Source organism: Euleptes europaea, chromosome 4, assembly GCF_029931775.1.
Source record: "Euleptes europaea isolate rEulEur1 chromosome 4, rEulEur1.hap1, whole genome shotgun sequence".
NCBI classification, from domain to species: domain Eukaryota; kingdom Metazoa; phylum Chordata; class Lepidosauria; order Squamata; family Sphaerodactylidae; genus Euleptes; species Euleptes europaea.
This window is the reverse complement of record NC_079315.1, coordinates 1,732,981-1,751,700: the sequence shown is the minus strand read 5'-3', so window position 1 is coordinate 1,751,700 and position 18,720 is coordinate 1,732,981. Positions and strand designations below refer to the sequence as shown.

Sequence of the window (18,720 nt, the reverse complement as noted above, 5' to 3'; positions counted from 1 at the left end):
CCACCTCCTTGGGTAGCTGATTCCACTGTCAAACAACTCTCACTGTAAAAACGTTTTCCCTAATATCCAGCCCGTACCTTTCCTCCCGTAATTTAAACCCATTATTGCGAGTCCTATCCTCTGCTGCCAACAGGAACAGCTCCTTCCCTGTATTTTCTTGTTTGTATTTTGTAGAACATATGCTATTTGAACTTTATTTGTTTTTGTTAGCCTGCTTAAAAGAAAAGTTCCTTTTTCAATAAGATCATAGAGTTGGAAAGGGCCATACAGGCCATCTAGTCCAACCCCCTACTCAATGCAAGATCAGTCTAGAGCATCCCTGGTGTTTGTCCAGTCTGTAAACAGACTGCCAGTGAGGGGGAGCTCACCACCTCCATATAGGGTTGCCAACCTCTAGGTAGTAGCTGGAGATCTCCTGCTATTACGACTGATCTCCAGGTGATACAGATCAGTTCACCTGGAGAAAATGGCTACCTTGGCAATTGGACTCTATGGCATTGAAGTTCTCCCCCCCAAACCCCGCCCTCCTCAGGCTCTGCCCCAAAAACCTTCTGCCGATGGTGAAGAGGGACCTGGCAACCCTACTTCCCTAGGAAGCTGATTCCACTGCTGAACAACTCTTACTGTTAAAAAAAAAAATTCCTAATATCCAGCCAGTACCTCTCTGCCCAGGAGCCCCGTGGCACAGAGTGGTAAGTTGCAGTACTGCAGTCCAAGCTCTGCTCATGACCTGAGTTTGATCCCAACGGAAGTCGGTTTCAGGTAGCAGGCTCAAGGTGGACTCAGCCTTCCATCCTTCTGAGGTCGGTAAAATGAGTATCCAGCTTGCTGGGGGTAAAGGGAAGATGACTGGGGAAGGCACTGGCAAACCACCCCGCAAACAAAGTCTGCCTAGAAAACGTCGGGATGTGATGTCCCCCCATGGGTCAGGAATGACCTGGTGCTTGCATAGGGGACCTTTACCTTTACTTCTCCACCCACAATTTAAACCCATTATTACGAGTCCTGTCCTCTGCTGCCAATAGGAACAGCTCCCTGCTCTCCTCTAAGTGACAGCCCTTCAAATACTTACATACACAAACACACCTTACATACACACACACTGGTAATGTCACAAAGGATTCTGGAGTGCACACATAATCCGTAATGGGTAACCAGGTCAGAAAGAGCATGTGTGAAATGCGGGCCCTTCTCCTGGCAGAATGAGTGCCCCGTCCAAACTGAGCGGGTTGGGGAACAACTCCCGGTAGAACATCTGCCAGAGCAATCTGCAGCTGGCCTCTAATTTCTTCCTCCCCACAATGTTGGGTTGCTCTTCAGCTGTGTTAGTGGCTGTGCTTTTACACGGCAGGGGATTGGTTGAATGTTTGTTCAAAGCTTAAATTAACCTCCTGGGTCCCGTAGATTCATATTATCCAAAGTGTACAGAAAGCAAATTTACCCAATCTGCAGAGAGCCGGATCTCAAGGTAACAATTTTCAGCATTACAGTTGGGGGGTGAAACATGAAATTAATAGTGCACATCCTTGCTTTGTGTTTTTTTTATCCTTCCGAAATGTTATTTTAAAAATGGATCGTGTTTAGAAAAAGTTTGTTTACTCTAGGAATTTGGGAGTATGGACATGCTAGGTAGAGATAAGAAGAAGACTTGTTTTTTATTTGCCGACTTTCTCTACCACTTAAGGGAGACTCAAACTGGCTTACAATCACCTTCCCTTCCCCTCCCCACAACAGACACCCTGTGAGGTCGGTGGGGCTGAGAGAGCTGTGACTAGCCTAAGGTCACCCAGCTGGCTTTGTGTGTAGGAGCGGGGAAACAAATCCAGTTTGCCAGATTAGCCTCTGCAGCTCATGTGGAGGAGTGGGGACTTGAACCCGGTTCTCCAGACCAGACTCCACCGCTCCAAACCACTGCTCTTAGCCACTACACCATGCTTGTAATGCAGTACGTATCTTGTGGTCCTTGATGATTCCTTAAAGAAGTAGTTTACTAGAGTATTGTGCCCTCACCTGGATGGCCCAGGCTAGTCCAATCACACCAGATCTTGGAAGCCACGCAGGGTCAGCCCTGGTTAGTACTTGGATGGGAGACGTCCAAAGAAGTCCAGGGTTGCTATGCAGAGGCAGGCAATGGCAAACCCTCTCTGTTCGTCTGTTGCCTTGAAAACCCTACAGGGTCTCCCATCCAAGAACTAACCAGGGCCGACCCTGCTTAGCTCCAGGAATCTAACGAGGTCAGGGCAGTTGGTTAGTATCTGTGGACATTAAATTTGAATAATAGAATCATAGAGTTGGAAGTGACCACCAGGGTCATCTAGTCCAACCCTCTGCACAATGCAGGAAAATCACAACTACCTCCCCCACACACCCCCAGCGACCCCTGCTTCACGCCCAGGAGATGGCCAAAATGCCCTCCCTCTCATGATCTGCCTAAGGTAATAGAATCAACCCATTGGTTCTGGTCCAACCTTCTGGGGCAACAGAAAACAACTCTGCACCCTCCTCTATATGGCAGCCCTTCAAGAACTTGAAGATGGTTATCATATCCCCTCTCAGTCTTCTCCTCTTCAGGCTAAACGTATCAAGCTCCGTCAACCTTTCCTCGTAGGACTTGGTCTCCAGACCCCTCACCATCTTTGTTGCCCTCCTCTGGACACGTTCCAGCTTGTCCACGCCTTTCTTAAATCGCGGTGCCCAAAACTGAACCCAATACTCTAGGTGAAGAAAAACAGGGACCAACAGGTGACCCATCATGTGTCAGCTGGGTTATGTGTGGTTTGGCCCTGGATTTAGAGGAGAATGCAGGGGAGGGGTGTCTGGTCGCATTCCACTTCTGCTTGCAAGGTCGGTGTAAATTGGAACTGCACAAAAAGAAGGGAAAAGGGCGAAGGGCGAAAGTTCTTTCTCTGTCCTGTGCCGATGCCCTTCAGTTATTGAGGTGAAGGAATGAGGTAAATTCCATCTGCAAAAGATAACAAAGATAACAGGAAATCATAAATCAAAGTCGGGGACACGCAGCATAAAAGACTGAAGCATTTAAGATAACAACATAATAACTGTGATACACAATTCCAGATACAGATGGCTAGGGGTGGGGGTGGAATCAGAAAAGTGAAATTGTTAGTTTAAAATAATAATTACTGTCACATGTTAGAAAAAGATTTATATCTGTGTGTACGTACTTGGACATACTGTGTTTATACTTCAGTGTATGTAAATCAAAGTGAGTATGTTGGTTCTTGTAGGTTATCCGGGCTGTGTGACCGTGATCTTGGTGTTTTCTTTCCTGACGTTTCGCCAGCAGCTGTGGCAGGCATCTTCAGAGGAGTGACACTGAAGGACAGGGTCTTTCAGTGTTACTGAAACAGAAGACACTGTCCTTCAGCGTTACTCCTCTGAAGATGCCAGCGACAGCTGCTGGCGAAACGTCAGGAAAGAAAATACCCACGGTTACAGAGCCCGGATAACCTACAAGAACCAATGAACTCTGACCGTGAAAGCCTTCGACAATATTTCAAAGTGAGTATGGTTTGGTAGGAAGCTTTCTTGGGTCAAAATAGTTCATGGGTCTTGAATTTTTGTTGCCTGTTTGCAAAAATGGTAAGATTTGACCCGAGCCATGAACTCAGCCATGAATAGGCATGCTCCTCTGATCATGGATGCATCATGACTAGTGTCCATTTTAGCTAGTAGCCATGAATACCCCTCTCCTCCATGAACGTGTCCACTCCCCTCTTAAAGCCGTCCAAGCTGGCAGCCGTCCCCACATCCTGGGGCAGGGAGTTCCACCATTTAACTCTGAATTGTGTGAAGAAATACTTCCTTTTATCAGTTTTGAATCTCTCACCCTCCAGCTTCAGCAGATGACCCCGCGTTCTGGTATTATGAGAGAGGGAGACAATTAAGACAATTACTGATATAATTATGGTGGTGACTTCTTTGTTTGATCACCAGAGTCTTCACATCCTGCTTTGCAGATGTGGCTATATTAAGTCCCTTTCAAGTTTGAGGTATCCGAGCCACTCCAATGGCAGCGTGTGGCATTTCCGTCCACCTCAAAGCTTTGCGTGCGTTACACGTTGCGGTCTTGTATCACTGAGGTTCCCCAGGAAACATCCACTGAAGCGTTGATGCCTATGCACGAGTTAAGCAAATGTTGTGGTGTCACAAAGACCCACGTTCCCATTGGCTGCGGCCGCCAGCCTGCGTTTTGCAAACTCATTTTTCCAAACGGACTGTAATGTGGTCCATGATGAATGTACTGTGCAAATAACCGCTCGTTGCCATGTTGGAAAAGTTTCATGGCTGCAACAATGGCGAACCGTTTCCCCATACATCATCCATCATTTTGTCAAAGTTTATAATGTTTTGCAAAGAGGAAAGAAGGAGAAGGGAATGGAGTGCAGGGAGGGGGGCAAAGTCCTCTCATTCTGTGTGGGGGGGGGACTCACTTGGATCAGGTCCACCTTTACCTTGGGAACAATTAATGTGACATTTTCCTGAATGCTACTCTCTTTGTGTGTGTGTGTGTGTGTGTGTGTGTGTGTGTGTGCGTGCGAGAGAGAGAGAGATGTTTGTCAGTTACTGCAATGTGGTTATTTAAGAGCTTCTTTTTTCAGTCATGTCAATGGATCCTTAACATTAGACACATCACAGAACTGGAAAAGCTGCTGGATCACTTGGCGGAAGTGGCACCTTCCTTGGAGTACCTCAGTTTGCTGGGAAATTCAGCATGCCCCAATGAGCTGGTCTGCAAAGATAAGGATGAGGGAGACTACCAAAGATACAGGTACGTATCCTGAACTGCAAGTTCCGTTGGACCTCCCCGTGTAAAGTATTCGTCAACATGTAATTTAAGAAAGACGTGGACAAGCTGGAACGTGTCCAGAGGAGGGCAACAAAGATGGGGAGGGGTCTGGAGACCAAGTCCTATGAGGAAAGGTTGAAGGAGCTGGGGATGTTTAGCCTGGAGAGGAGACCACTGAGAGGGGATATGATAACCATCTTCAAGTACTTGAAGGGCTGCCATAGAGAGGAGGGTGCTGAGTTGTTTTCTGTTGCCCCAGAAGGTCAGACCACAACCAACGGATTGAAATTAAATCAAAAGAGTTTCCGTCTAGACATTAGGAAGAATTTTCTAACACTTAGAGTGGTTCCTCAGTGGAGCAGACTTCCTCGGGAGGTGGTAAGTGCTTCTCCCCTGGAGGTTTTTAAGCAGAGGCTATATGGCCATCTGTCAACGATGCTGATTCTATGTCCTTAGGCAGTTCATGAGAGGGAGGGCATCTTGGCTACCTTCTGGCCATGGAGTAGGGGTCACTGGGGGTGTGGGGGAAGATAGTTGTGAAATTCCTGCATTGTGCAGGGGGTTGGACTAGATGACTCTGGTGGTTCCTTCCAACTCTATGATTCTATGATCTGCCTAAGGTCATAGAATCAGCATTGCTGACAGATGGCCATCCAGCCTCTTCTTAAAAACCTCCAGGGAAGGAGAGCTCACCACCTCCTGTGGAAGTCTGTTCTACTGAGGAACTGCTCTGGTAGAAAATTCTTCCTAATGTCTAGATCCGTGTTGGCAAACCTATGGCACGTGTGCCGGATTTGGCACGCCGAGCCCTCTCTGTGGGCACACGCGGGTAGGTTGAGCAGCCGTCGCATCTGCCTTCCCTGGACTCCCCGCCGCCCAGCTTAGCGGCTTTGAACAAACATTAATTGTTCAAAAGCATGCCATATGCAAACTTTTACCTTTCAATAAAAAGTTGTTTGTATCATTGAAAGCTCTGTTATTGTGTTTTTCTTTTAAGGCAAAAGTTGTTAATGTATGTGTTGTTTTTTTCTAAACTAAAACCTCAGTATTCAGGTTAAATTGCCGTGTTGGCACTTTGCGATAAATAAGTGGGTTTTGGGTTGCAGTTTGGGCACTCGGTGTCTAAAAGGTTCACCATCACTGGTCTAGATAGAAACTCTTTTGATTTAATTTTAACCCGTTGGTTCTGGTCCGACCTTCTGGGGCAACAGAAAACAACTCGGCACCATCCTCTCTATGACAGCCCCTCAAGTACTTGAAGATGGTTCTCATGTCCCCTCTCAGTCTTCTCCTCTCCAGGCTAAACATACCCAGCTCCTTCAACCTTTCCTTGTAGGACTTGGTCCTATGTATTTAACTGTATTGTGTCTTTAAAGACAGTACTATTGTCAAATATTTGGCGACACCTCTAGTTATTTCTGGGTCCGAGTCTCCCATCGTGATGGGTGCGGCCACAACATGGCTGCCACAGGAGGTCGAGCCAGCCACAAAGGGGCTGCCGTAGCCTTACCTTCAGTAATACAGTGAAGATCTTTTTTTTGGCAGCTGCTGCCAAAGCAACATTTTTTAAAAAAATCTGCACAGCCGATTGAATCTCCCATGGCCAATCAGGAGCCTTAATGGGCAAAAACCTCTGCCTGCTTTCAAAAACACTTGTTGGGTGCCAGAGAAGGTGTTGGCGGGGTGCCATAGTGCCCATGGGCAAGACACTGGGCGTACCTGGTATACCTGTTAAATCTAAAGACACACACACACAAGGTTGGAGGGGTTTGTCGAAGGGAAGACAAAACATTCTCTTGCTCTCAAAGCTAGCTTGTGACTAGCTTTGCATATATAGGGTTGCCAGGTCTGGGTTGGGAAATACATGGAGATTGGGGGGGCGGAGCCTGAGGAGGCGGGATTTGGGGAGGGGAGGGACTTCAATGCCATAGAGGCCAATTGTCGTAGTGGCCATTTTCTCCAGGGGAACTGAACACTATCGACTGGAGATCAGTTGTAATAGCAGGCGATCTCCTGCTACCACATGTGGACTATTTATTGGGGGCTATTGTTTTTGTGCACATATGGTCTCTTGTGTGTTATTTGTTGTTGGTTAGAGTATATGGCATTAGAGATTGTAGTTTGCTAGAGATGCTTTGTTAGGTTTAAGGTTAGTATCCACACTTAGAGTTAAGGTAGGGTGCAATAGTTTTTACAAGTTTCCTTTCTATAAGTTTCCTTTAGTATATGTATTCACATTAAACAGGTGTATAGAGATATAGAGCCTGCGTGCTGTTCTTTTTGCCTCAGACCACCCGGAGGTTGGCAACTCTATGCATACGTGACTTGACTACACGCATCCTTTGAAGACATGGTGGTAAATTTCAGAACAAAGGGGGTAACATTTCCGACCCCATGTTGTTTCCAAGTTAAAAATCTGGTTTAAAAAAATAGGGCCCAAACCCATCCTACCTATTTGCCTGCAAATGATGATAAGTCTGACTTCTAGAATTCTCAAATGCATGCTGAGATGATAAGCAAAGAGGGTCTTGATTGACACCCTTCCCAGGCCTGGGTCTCAGCTGCACATGAATGCCTTCAGCCAAAAAGCATCGGAAGCCTGAAAGGGAACGGGTACCAGGTGCTTTCTTTTCCCATCATGTTGCAGTAAGTCGAACCTGCCTACAGCCCTCCCTTGCAGCAATAGTCCACGTTTCAGACTCTTGAAAATAGATTTAAAACCCTCCTTAGCCTAGAGATTTTTTAAAAAAATCACTTCCAGCGAGACAACTGCTGAATTGTGCATAAACGTGTCATCTTGGCTTTTGCTAAGTGGCCTAGATTGAATAAAATATTTTCCCATCGCCTTAACCCCAAACTGGAAAGCGTGCCGGCGGTCGGGCTTACAAAGAGTCCGATCAGGGTGTCGTCATGTAAATTTATGAGGCGTTTCACCACAGAATTGCTTAAAAAATGAATGATATCTCTACAGTTTACTGTTTTTCACTTTAAGTACATTTTTTTCCCTGACAATATGCTTCCTATTAATCATTTAAGCAAAAGTAGTACCTGAAAGGAGGTATTCAGAGGCAAGAATCCATGGTTCATTTAGTGCCGCCTGGGAGAGAAAGAAAAAGTCTTGTTGAGTGACATCCTCTGTGGTTATGTGATGTAATATTTATAATATGTCACGCAGCCGTACATCAAAACCATCATGTCTCTTGTTGTATTATCGACTGTGCAAAATGTTGATTTGTAAAGAGAGAGAGAGAGAGAGAGAGAGAGAGAGAGAGGAGGTCAAGATAGTTTTAGGGCACATTACGTGAAGTCGTCTTGCCAACAATGTGAAGTTCATGGTTTTTATCTGTTAACAAATGCACTCTGATTTGAATATTATCCTCATTCCGCCCCCCTCAAAAAAAAAGAAATACTTTTGGGCAATTTTGCAAAAAAGGATTAATAGGAACTAGTTTGGAAGGCCGGAAAGGTAGCTTTTGCTGCAAACGCTACCAAGAGTCTCGCGGGCACGTTAAAGCTGGTGGGTTTATTCGCAGCTTAAGCTTTCAGGGGGTCGGAACTTTCTTTGTTAGGCATATGCTGGGCCTTCTTAAGTTGTGAGATACATACTGCATTTGTCCATCACAGTGAATTAGGGCCTCACTACATGTTAAACTGCCCTGACCTGGATGGCCCAGGCTTGCCTGATCTCGTCAGATCTCAGAAGCTAAGCAGGGTCAGCCCTGGTTAGTATTTGGATGGGAGACCACCAAGGAAGTCCAGGGTTGCTGTGCAGAGGAAGGCACTGGCAAACCACCTCTGTTAGTCTCTTGCCATGAAAACCCCATAAGAGGTCGCCATAAGTCATCTGCAACTTGACGGCACTTTACACACACACACACACACACACACGTTAAACTTTACACTATTTCCCAACAGGGATGGGCAGTCGTATGCCATCTGCGAGTCCTCAGTGGCAACTCTGCGAAAGAGCACCACAAGGGGCCTAAATTTAGTTTGGGAACATGGTGTGGGGAGGAGGGGCTCCCACCTTACCCCCTGCACTAGTTCCCCAAGCCGAAATGGCCTGGGGGTGTTATTGACCCTGTCAGGTGCTGCAGCTTGCTGACAGGGCAAATGACACAGTCCAGGGCTGTTTCAGCTCCCGAAAATGGTGTGGTGGTGGAACCAGGAACTCCAGCATGGTGTGGTGGTCGAGAGTGGTGGACTCTAATCTGGAGAACCCGGTTTGATTCCCCGCCCCTCCACATCATTTTAAGTTGCAACCCTTTGTTAGCACTTATATGTGATTTTTGTTTGTTTGTGTATATACTTTTACCTAGTAAGTCCACCATATATGGTCTCTGTGGCAGTATGCAAAATACTGAAAATAATAATACCATAAGATGGGGATTCACACACAAATGGTAGATATTATTTCAGTGGCCTGAATGTCTTGCCTGGGAGAACCTCTGAGGGTATATGTGTAGGACTGGGTTGTCATGCCAAGTAAAACTACAACATGAACCATTTTAGTGCTAGACAATTTCCATACTTTACTCAATCAATCAATCAATCAATCAATCAATCATCGCCTTTATTGGCATAAAAGGGAATAATCAGAACAGTTAAAATAGATCCAAATTTAAAATTTCCACAGTTAAGAAACAAGCTCCGTTATGCTTATTGCACGTTGTAAGAATTCTGCTACCCAATTGATTAAGTCTGGGTTCTGGTTATTACATACTTTACTAATTCTGAATGAAGTTTAATAGCAAAACCAACACATCTCTGTTAGAAAATAGCTTTTGCAAATATATAGTTTTGCAACCCTGGTTTGGGATTTTTTTTTTTTTTGAGACATAAAGATCTCCAAATCTCTTTTGTGTAAGTTTAGTAATGCACGTCTTATTATTGTTAATTACGAAGCACTCGTATTATTTTACTAGGTATTACTGAGCGAAAATGATTGCCTGCTGCATAGGTGGTTTCAAACATTACTCATTCCAGCTGGGGAGAGGGTTGCCTGCCGAGAGAGATTCTAGGGTTGGAAATAAGCAACCTGACCAGCAAAGCAGCATAATGCCAAATAACCTCATCTGCAATCTCTGCTTTGAAGATCCCGGGAAGCAAAGGTCGTGACCCAGAGATCAAAGTCACAAAGAGTCAACACAATAATTGCTGCTTGCTTGTCTTGTTCTACCACTCCTTCTGTTCTGTCGTGGGGGGTCTATTGTTTGCAGTGAAAACACGAGCCGTGTTATTACTGGACTGTGAAAAATCAGCTGGTTCAAAATGTATTGCAAAGTATTTTTTTCCTATAGGTGACCTTACCCCTTTCTGTTGGTGACATAATGGTGCAGGAGAGGTGGGTTGTGTAGTTTTCGTTTTCTTTATTCTTTGGACTTGCAGGAACTTGTGGAGAGTCCACCTGTTTTGTCCCTTTCTTCTGATTATTGTAGGGAGGGGGCTAGGTTTCTTTTTCTGCCACATTGGTGATCTTTCCTTCTCTCTCCACGGATTTTTTAAAGGCTGTCCTCTGTGGACGCACAGCCAAAACAAAAATATTTAGCTCAATTCCTGATGATAGTTCTTGTCGTTGTTTTTGGATTTTTTCTTTTTTTTTGGCAAATTTTTGGTGGAGCGGGTTGTCCCTAATTGGGGCATCCTTTGAATGAAAGTCATCACTGCCTAAAGGAGTAGATCAGGGGTGTCGAACTCAATTGTTACAAGGGCCAGATATGACTTAACTGCTGCTTGGTCGGGCCGGGCCATGCCCAGGTCAAGACTCATAGAATCATAGAGTTGGAAGGGACCACCAGGGTCATCTAGTCCAACCCCATGCACACTGCAAGAGTGTGTGGGTGGGTGTGGGTGATTGTCATGGCTCGTTCATGGGATGGATAAAAGCTCTCAAGGGGCCGGATCCAGCCCATGGGCCTTATGTTTGACACTCCTGGAGTAGATCCTTCCCAAAGCAAACTTTCACTGGGGTCCCCCAGAAATACTACCATTTTCAGGTGCTAAGTACTGAGGCGAATGGTTGTTGAGATGAATATTTTGATGTAAATATTTTAAATTAAATGCACAGAGGAAGTTCATAGTATGGCAGTAGTGATCCAAATGACTTGACAGAGTAGTCCTATGCGGAGTAGTCCTATGCAGAGTGTACCTATTTAAGTTCAGACTGGTTTACCCGCCAAAGGAATTTCCATGTTTTTTCAAAATATTTTTTTTATTTATTGGATTTATATCCCATCCTCTATCCTGGACAAATACACGTTTCCTAGTATGCATCTTCTAACACCGCTGTGGTGCAGTCAGTAGAGATTTAGGTCTGTCTGTCTGTCTGTCTGTCTGTCTGTCTGTCTGTCTGTCTGTCTGTCTGTCTGTCTGTCTATCTATCTATCTATCTATCTATCTATCTATCTATCTATCTATCTATCTATCTATCTATCTATCTATCTATCTGGCTTCTACCTCACTGCACCCTGGCAGAGGTTGGGCTCAGGGAGGCTCACATAGTAGCAAATATACAATAAAATATCATAGCCTTATAAAACCCATTGATTAAAACAGCCCTATAAAATGATAAAATCAGCTACTACCAATGGCTCTTGGATTGTGACATAAGGTAATAGTAAGGCCTGCTGGTAGGCTTGTCAATCTCCAGGTACTATCTGGAGATCTCCTGCTGTTACAACTGATCTCCAGTCAATAGATCACCTGGAGAAAACAGTCGCTTTGGCCATTGCATATGGCATCGAAGCCCGTCCCCTCCCCAAACCCCACCCTCCTCAGGCTCCATCCCAAAAACCTCCCGCCAGTGGCGAAGAGGGACCTGGCAACCTCACCTGCAGGTGGTTCCCATAAGATGCAGAGCCTGCAGATGGAACGGAAGCTTTCCAGGCAAGGTGGAGTGGGGTAGGGAGGCCAGAATTAACAAAGAAAAACGTAGCTAGCCTCAACCGTAAGCCTGGCGGAATAGCTCCGTCTTACAGGCCCTGCCAACTCCATAAGGTCCCGCAGGGCCCTGGTGTCACTGGAGAGGCTATTCCACCAGGCAGGGGCCAGGGCAGAGAAAGCCCTGGCCCTGGTCGAGGCCAGCTGGGCACTCTTCGGGCCGGGGACCACCAGAAGATTAGCGTTTGAAGATCTTAACATTCCAATCCCCACTTTTATTTAAAAGGGAAAGTTCTATTTCAATATGCAAACAAACATATACACATTAAACATAAACAATCACATTATTACAATTTATGTGGAACTTGCTTTTTTTTAATTTACCTTTTAGTAGTTCACTTCTTTTGAGTTAAAAAAGGTAAAGGTCCCCTGTGCAAGCACTGGGTCATTCCTGACCCATGGGGTGACGTCACATCCCGATGTTTACTAGGCAGGCTGTGTTTACGGGGTGATTCCCCAGTCATCTTCCCTGTACCCCCAGCAAGCTGGGTACTCGTTTTACCGACCTCAGAAGGATGGAAGGCTGAGTCGACCTTGAGCCGTCTACCTGAAACCAACTTCCGTCGGGATCGAACTCAGGCTGTGAGCAGAGCTTTTGACTGCAGTACTCTGCGCCACGGGGCTCTTCTTTTGAGTTACATCACTCTATATTCTCAATATAACTTCATAGCTAGTAACACATCTATAGTAAAACATATATTACCTAAATCTTTCTTCTTCCATTTTAGTCGAATGTTATTCTTAATTTTCTACTATATAACTGAAAAGGACATTCCATTTTTTCCTGAAATTCGGAAATTGGTCTATTATGTATAAAGGGTGTTAATTTTGCCATAGTCACATATTCAGTTAACTTGTTGACTCAATCAATCGACTCTGGGTATTTCTCTGCCTTCCACTTTGCTGCATATGTTACCCTTGCCGCTGTCACTATGTACTTAAATAATTCGCTATATATTTTTGGGATATTACTTGGTAAAATATTTACTAGCATATTTTTCGGATCCGTTCCAAACTTAAGTTTTAGTAACTTTTACAATTCATCGTGAATTATCTTGATCTTGGTTACCAGCTTGCTTCTGTCTTGCAAGCAGAAAAAAAGCAAATCCAAGTTTCTACTAAAATTTCATCTGAAGCAAAGTTTCAGGCGAATGGGGTTCCTCCTCCTGGCAAAACATCTGAGGGAAGCCAAGAGGAGTTTTGATGAGTCTTGCAGAATTTCTCAGGAGGTTTCTGCCATTCCTACGAAAAGGTCTGGTGATTTATTGAAGGAGGCAGCCCCAATTGTATGTATGAACCAGGTTGGCAGCGGGGGGAAAAATAGTCTTATTAATTTATTATGTCTGTTGGCATTATGGATTTAGAGAACAGAACTCCTGTTGTGATCGTGGTAGTACAGAAGTCCCCAGTTGGTCCCACTGAAAAAAGGCATTGCTTGAAAGTTGCTTTGCCTCCAGTCAGATCCCTTCTCTCAAACCTGGTGATATGCATGACAGTTTGGTCGGGAAACTCACTATAACATCAGCTGGAATTTTGCCAGCCCTGTGAATCACTTTGAAAATATACACCTAAGTACCTTGACAGGTCAACACTAAAGCGCCAAAACACACACACACACACACACACACAACGTGAACTATAGGGAACAGTTAACAAATTGGAAAATGAATTGTTAATCCCTATTGTCATTTCCACTTATTTGGTGCCGAACTAACATAAAATGGGGTTGTGTTTCTTCCTTGTGTTCTGCTGCAAATGATTTGCACTTCTGTCTGTCATGAGCTCTGCGCGTTCCTGCCCCCCTCCCCAACAACCACCGTCCCAGTTTATTTCCGTAGTAAATTGTTTCGAATGCAAGTCTGGGACAACAACAACAACAATAATAATAATGTAGAAGGTTCTGGGGAAAGGAGCATGCATAGGTTTCTGCAACCTTTGGGGGTTCATCCTGACAGTCCAGAAAGTAACAGTGACGTTTCTACATTTAAAATCTTTACATCCCTCCTTTCCCATTCAAGGGAGTGTGGGAGCCAGTGTGGTGTAGTGGTTAAGAGTGTCAGACTAGCACCTGGGAAACACAGGTTCAAATCCCTACTTGTGCCATGGAAGCTCGCTGGATAACCTTGGTCTGCTTGCCAGGCCCCGTAGCTCCACCGGCAGGAGCTTTCTGGGGCCGTGGCTGTAGCGTGCAATGCGTGCATGAGCCGGACGCGACGCGTGCGCACCCCATGCGACGCGCCCACGTCACTTCCGGGTTTACCATAGAGTTTTCTCCGAGATTCCCAGAGCGTCCACGTCACTTTCAGGCTTATTCAAAAGTGATGCGTGTGCGCTTGCATGCCTGCAGTGCCCACTGGCCATCAGCTGGCTGGTGGGCAGACCGGTGGATTGGCGGGTTTTTACCCGCCACTACCGGGCACTCGGCAACCCTAGACCTTGGACCAGTCACACTCTCTCAGCCTAACCCACCTTGCAGTGTTGCTGCAAGGATACAATGTAGGAGAGGAGAATCATGTATGGAGAATGGGTCCCCATTGGGGAAAATGGTATAAATGAAGTCAATAATAATAATAAATAATAAAACACAACTAAACTAACTTGAAATAGAAAATCTCATTTTAAGCATTGATACCTGCCCTGAGCCTGGCTTGGCTGGGAATAAAGGCAGGCTATAAATTTGAAAAATAAATAAATAAATTTTATTTAGTTAGCTAGTTAGTTATCTATTCCCAGCTTTTTTCTCCAGTGGGAACCGAAGAACCTTCCTGAATAAAACATTATTCTGCCATTCTCCAAAGTTGCCCAGTGGGGTTTGATGGCAGACTGCGAACTCGAACCTGGGTCTTCCAGATCCTCATGAACACATGAAGCTGCCTTATACTGAACCAGACCATCAAGGTCCATCAAAGTCAGTATGGTCTACTCAGACCGGCAGCCGCTCTCCAGGGTCTCAGGCAGGGGTCTTTCACATCACCTCCTTGCCTGGTCCCTTTAACTGGAGATGCCGGGGATTGAACCTGGGACCTTCCGCATGCAAAGCAGAGGCTCTACCACTGAGCCACGGCCCCTCTCCTGATTAGGATGTCCTCGTCTGACATCCTAACCATGACGCCATGCTGGCCGCAGCAAAGAAAACAGAACAGTTGTCAAAAACACTGGAGGATAAAACAATTTTGACTTGGGGTCTAAAGGATGACAGAGTGAGACTGGTATTTCTCAAGTGGAAGGCTAGCCGGGCTGTCATCACCCTTAGCTCTGGTTTCCAACTGCCTCACCCTTGAAAGCAAGGATATCCTGAGCACGGTGACAAAATTGGATTCTAAAGGAAGGACAAGTCCATACGGGAAAAGGGGGTCGTCACGTACTTTAGTTCTGAGCCAGTTAAAGGTAAAGGTGCAAGCACCGAATCATTATTGACCCGGGACATTAGAGACAAGTGCTGCTTGTCTCCCGTTGCTTGTTTTTGGGTGTCTCGTTTTTAATGGCTTTAATGGCTTATTTTTAATGTCTTTTATTTTTAATGGCTTGGTTTTAAAAAAAAAACTTCATAACGGTAAGCTGCCTTGAGAAGAGGTGTGAAGCGGCGGCACAGAAATATCCTAAATAAATAAACACCCGTCCTGGGGAATTCTGAACGGGAACTTTGAAGTGTGGGTTTTTAAAATGACCGCGTACCCCGTCCCCTTAGTGAAAATAAAACACGGGCTGCCTGCAGAATGGAAAACTCCAGTGGATCCTTTTTCATTAAACAGTGGTCCTGTAACTAGCAGTTTTATAAGTTGACAGCTGTTGCAATATGTCATGCAATTTATAGATCCCAGTGCCTGCCATAAAGTGTTTTATGACGGCTGCATTCCCTGTGATTAGTAGCTGTCTCTTTCTGCAGCCATTGCCGCTTGATAATAGTCTTAAAACACCCCAAATTACTTACCTGCGAGCAACATTCCAGATAGTCTCCCCTGACAGTTTGAATAAGTTTAGTGCCCCCTTTTGTTGTGCTTTGCCTTCAAAACAAACTGATTGAACCATCAATAGCTCCCGGGAAGCTGACAGAGGCCTGTCATCTGGTTTAACCCTCTGATAGTAGGTTATCTTGGGGGGAGTTAACCTCTTTGCATTGTTAACTGGAATGTTTTATGTACTACGCAGCTGTGGGATACTGCCTTGATAACCTTAGTAACTAAGTCATACATCACCGCAGAACGATCTGGAGCCAACAAATAACCCTGGATTAAATTTACAAGGGCTGAATTTATCTCTGAGTCTGCTCCTTTATGTGGTTTTAGCAATGCTTTTCTGTCTTTTTTTAAATACTAGAATCATAGAGTTGGAAGGGACCACCAGGGTCATATAGTCCAACCCCCTGCACAATGCAGGAAATTCATAACTACCTCCCCCCCACAACTCCAGTGACCCCTACTCCATGCCTAGAAGATGGCCAAGATGCCCTCCCTCTCATCATCTGCTGAAGGTCATAGAATCATAGAGTTGGAAGGGACCACCAGGGTCATCTAGACCAACCCCCTGCACAATGGAGGAAATTCCCAATTAACTCCCCCACACACACCCCCAGTGACCCCTACTCCATGCCCAGAAGGTGGCCAAGATGCCCTCCCTCTCATGATCTGCCTAAGGTCACAGAATCAATATTGCTGACAGATGGCCATCGAGCCTCTGCTTAAAATCCTCCAGAAAAGGACAGCTTATCACTTCCCGAGGAAGCCTGTTCCACTGAGGAACTGCAGTAACTGTTATAAAATTCTTCCTAATGTCTAGATGAAAACTCTTTTGATTTAATTTCAACCTGTTGGCTCTGGTCCGACCTTGCGGAGCAACAGAAAACCACTTGGCACCATCCTCTACATGACGGCCCTTCAAGAACTTGAAGATGGTTATACCACCTCTCAGTCTTCTCCTCTTCAGGCCAAACATACTAAGCTGGGCTTATGTTAAGATTGGAGCACCCACATCAAAAGGAGGTGCATTACTTATTGTAGATGCCCCCATGACTTGGAAAAAGCAAAGTCTGGGATCCAAATAGTTACTTCAGGTGTAACCAAAGGGCTTGGCCATGCCCAGTAGGGACTCTTCTCCTTTCACTGAGTTTTTGGGAAGTCTCATCTTCAAGTGTGCTTTGCTCTCTGACATGGATGTTGAAGAAATTCAAGTCCAATGCCTAGGCTTGCCAGCTCCGGATTGGGAAATACCTGGAGATTTTTGGGGTGGAGCCTGAGGAGGGCGGGTTTTGGGGAGGGGAGGTACTTCGGTGCACCGTCCAAGGCAGACTTTTTTCTCCAGGTGAACTGATCTCTATAGGCTGGAGATTAGTTGTAACAGCAGGAGATTTCCAGCCACCACCTGGAGGTTTGCAACCCTACCAATGCCCCTTGGGGTTGCAAAACATTTGTATGCGTGTCTCAGTGTCACCCACAATAACTTTACTTATAAATAGGGTTGCCAACCTCCAGATACTAGCTGGAGATCTCCTGCTATTATAACTGATCTCCAGCTGATATAGATCAGTTCCCCTGAAGAAAATGGCCGCTTTGGCCATTGGACTCTATGGCATTGGAGTCCCTCCCCTCCCCAAACCCCGCCCTCCTCGGGCCCCACCCCAAAAACCTCCCGCCGGTTGCAAAGAAGGACCTGGCAACCCTAGCCAGGAAGCAATTTCCCTCCAGGCCAGATTGGCCAGGGTTCTTGGAGGGTCTCCCCCCGCCAACTTCTGGACATGGAGCAGGGGTCACTGGGGTTTGGGGAGGCAGTTGTGAATTTCCTGCATTGAGCAGCGGGTTGGACTAGATGACCCTGGTGGTCCCAACACTATGATTCTATGAAGAGAGGCACGTGGAGCAGGGCTAAGTGCGGGCCCACAGCACGAACGGTTTACCATGGAGCCCTAGATATCTGTTTTGTCCTCTCCCCCACCCCCTTTGAAGAAAGGAACTCAAGTCGTGGTACTTTAATTTTGACTGTTCTTCAAAACGGTGTCATTATTGCAAGACTTCAACTCTGATGACAGGGGAGCTTTTAAAGCCTGCCACAGATTGCCTTTTTAAACTCCATCATCCTCTGCCTTTTTAAACTCCATCATCCTCTGCTCCACAACATCTGCCCTGCCAAGATGACGGAGGAGGGAGGGGGAGATTTCTTTCATATGATACAGATGGCTGTTCTTTTTCTGTCGCTCCCCCCCCCCCCCCCGCTGCCTGGCCACTGCCACCACCTTTCCTACGCTGCCGCCACTCGTTCTGTCTCTTCCGGGAACAAATCCTCGAAACGCTGAACCGAAGAGACGATCCCCGCTGAAATAATTCTGTTGCAAGTTTAGCTTTTTCTTAGACCGGCTTAGGCGGGACTTGACGTTTAGGGCTCTGGTTCAAAGCTGGCGAAGAGCTGACAGCACCGCCTCCAATCTGTTGTCGTTCTTTTGTGGCCGCCTGCTCCGCGATGGCATCTTTCACTCCGTCATTAAACATTTGCTGATTTCCTAACTGTGCTGTTTTCTGCACCTGAATATTAATCTTTTCTCGCCCTGCACTTAGCCGGGGTTTCTTTGCTCCCCCTGAGCTTTCCTCTTGACATATTATTTCCTTCTGCTCGTATCTGTGTTTAAAAGGGCTTCTTGTCCTCTGAGTTTTTCCTGCCAATAATATAAGATGGAAATATATTCTCCCACGGAAAGATAAGGGCCATCAAAGCCCCCACAGAGGGTTCGCAGTGCAGCCGGGGAGGTTGGAGATGTGTCTGAGGACATTTCAATCTCCCCGGACATCTAGCTAAGCTTAACAAATAGTCCATCGCGGGACATGTGACGCTTTGTAAAGGGGCTCTTTTTTATTAGTATTACTTTGTTCCCTCCAGTGTGATGTAGTGGTTAAGAGCGGTGGTTTGGAGCGGTGGACTCTGATCTGGAGAACCGGGTTTGATTCCCCACTCCCCCGTATGAGCTGCGGAGGCTAATCTGGTGAACT

The 18,720-nt window shown here is 45.9% G+C and overlaps 1 protein-coding gene across 1 annotated transcript in view; it reads left to right on the top strand.

Annotated features, from left to right (window-relative positions):
- The window catches only part of LRMDA (leucine rich melanocyte differentiation associated), a 778,901-nt gene that overhangs the window by 416,312 nt on the left and 343,869 nt on the right, over window positions 1-18,720 (top strand). Inside the window, exon 4 of the mRNA XM_056848296.1 lies at window positions 4,650-4,789. Within this exon, the coding sequence (XP_056704274.1) occupies window positions 4,650-4,789 (140 nt within the window). The remainder of the gene's footprint in view (window positions 1-4,649; window positions 4,790-18,720) is intronic.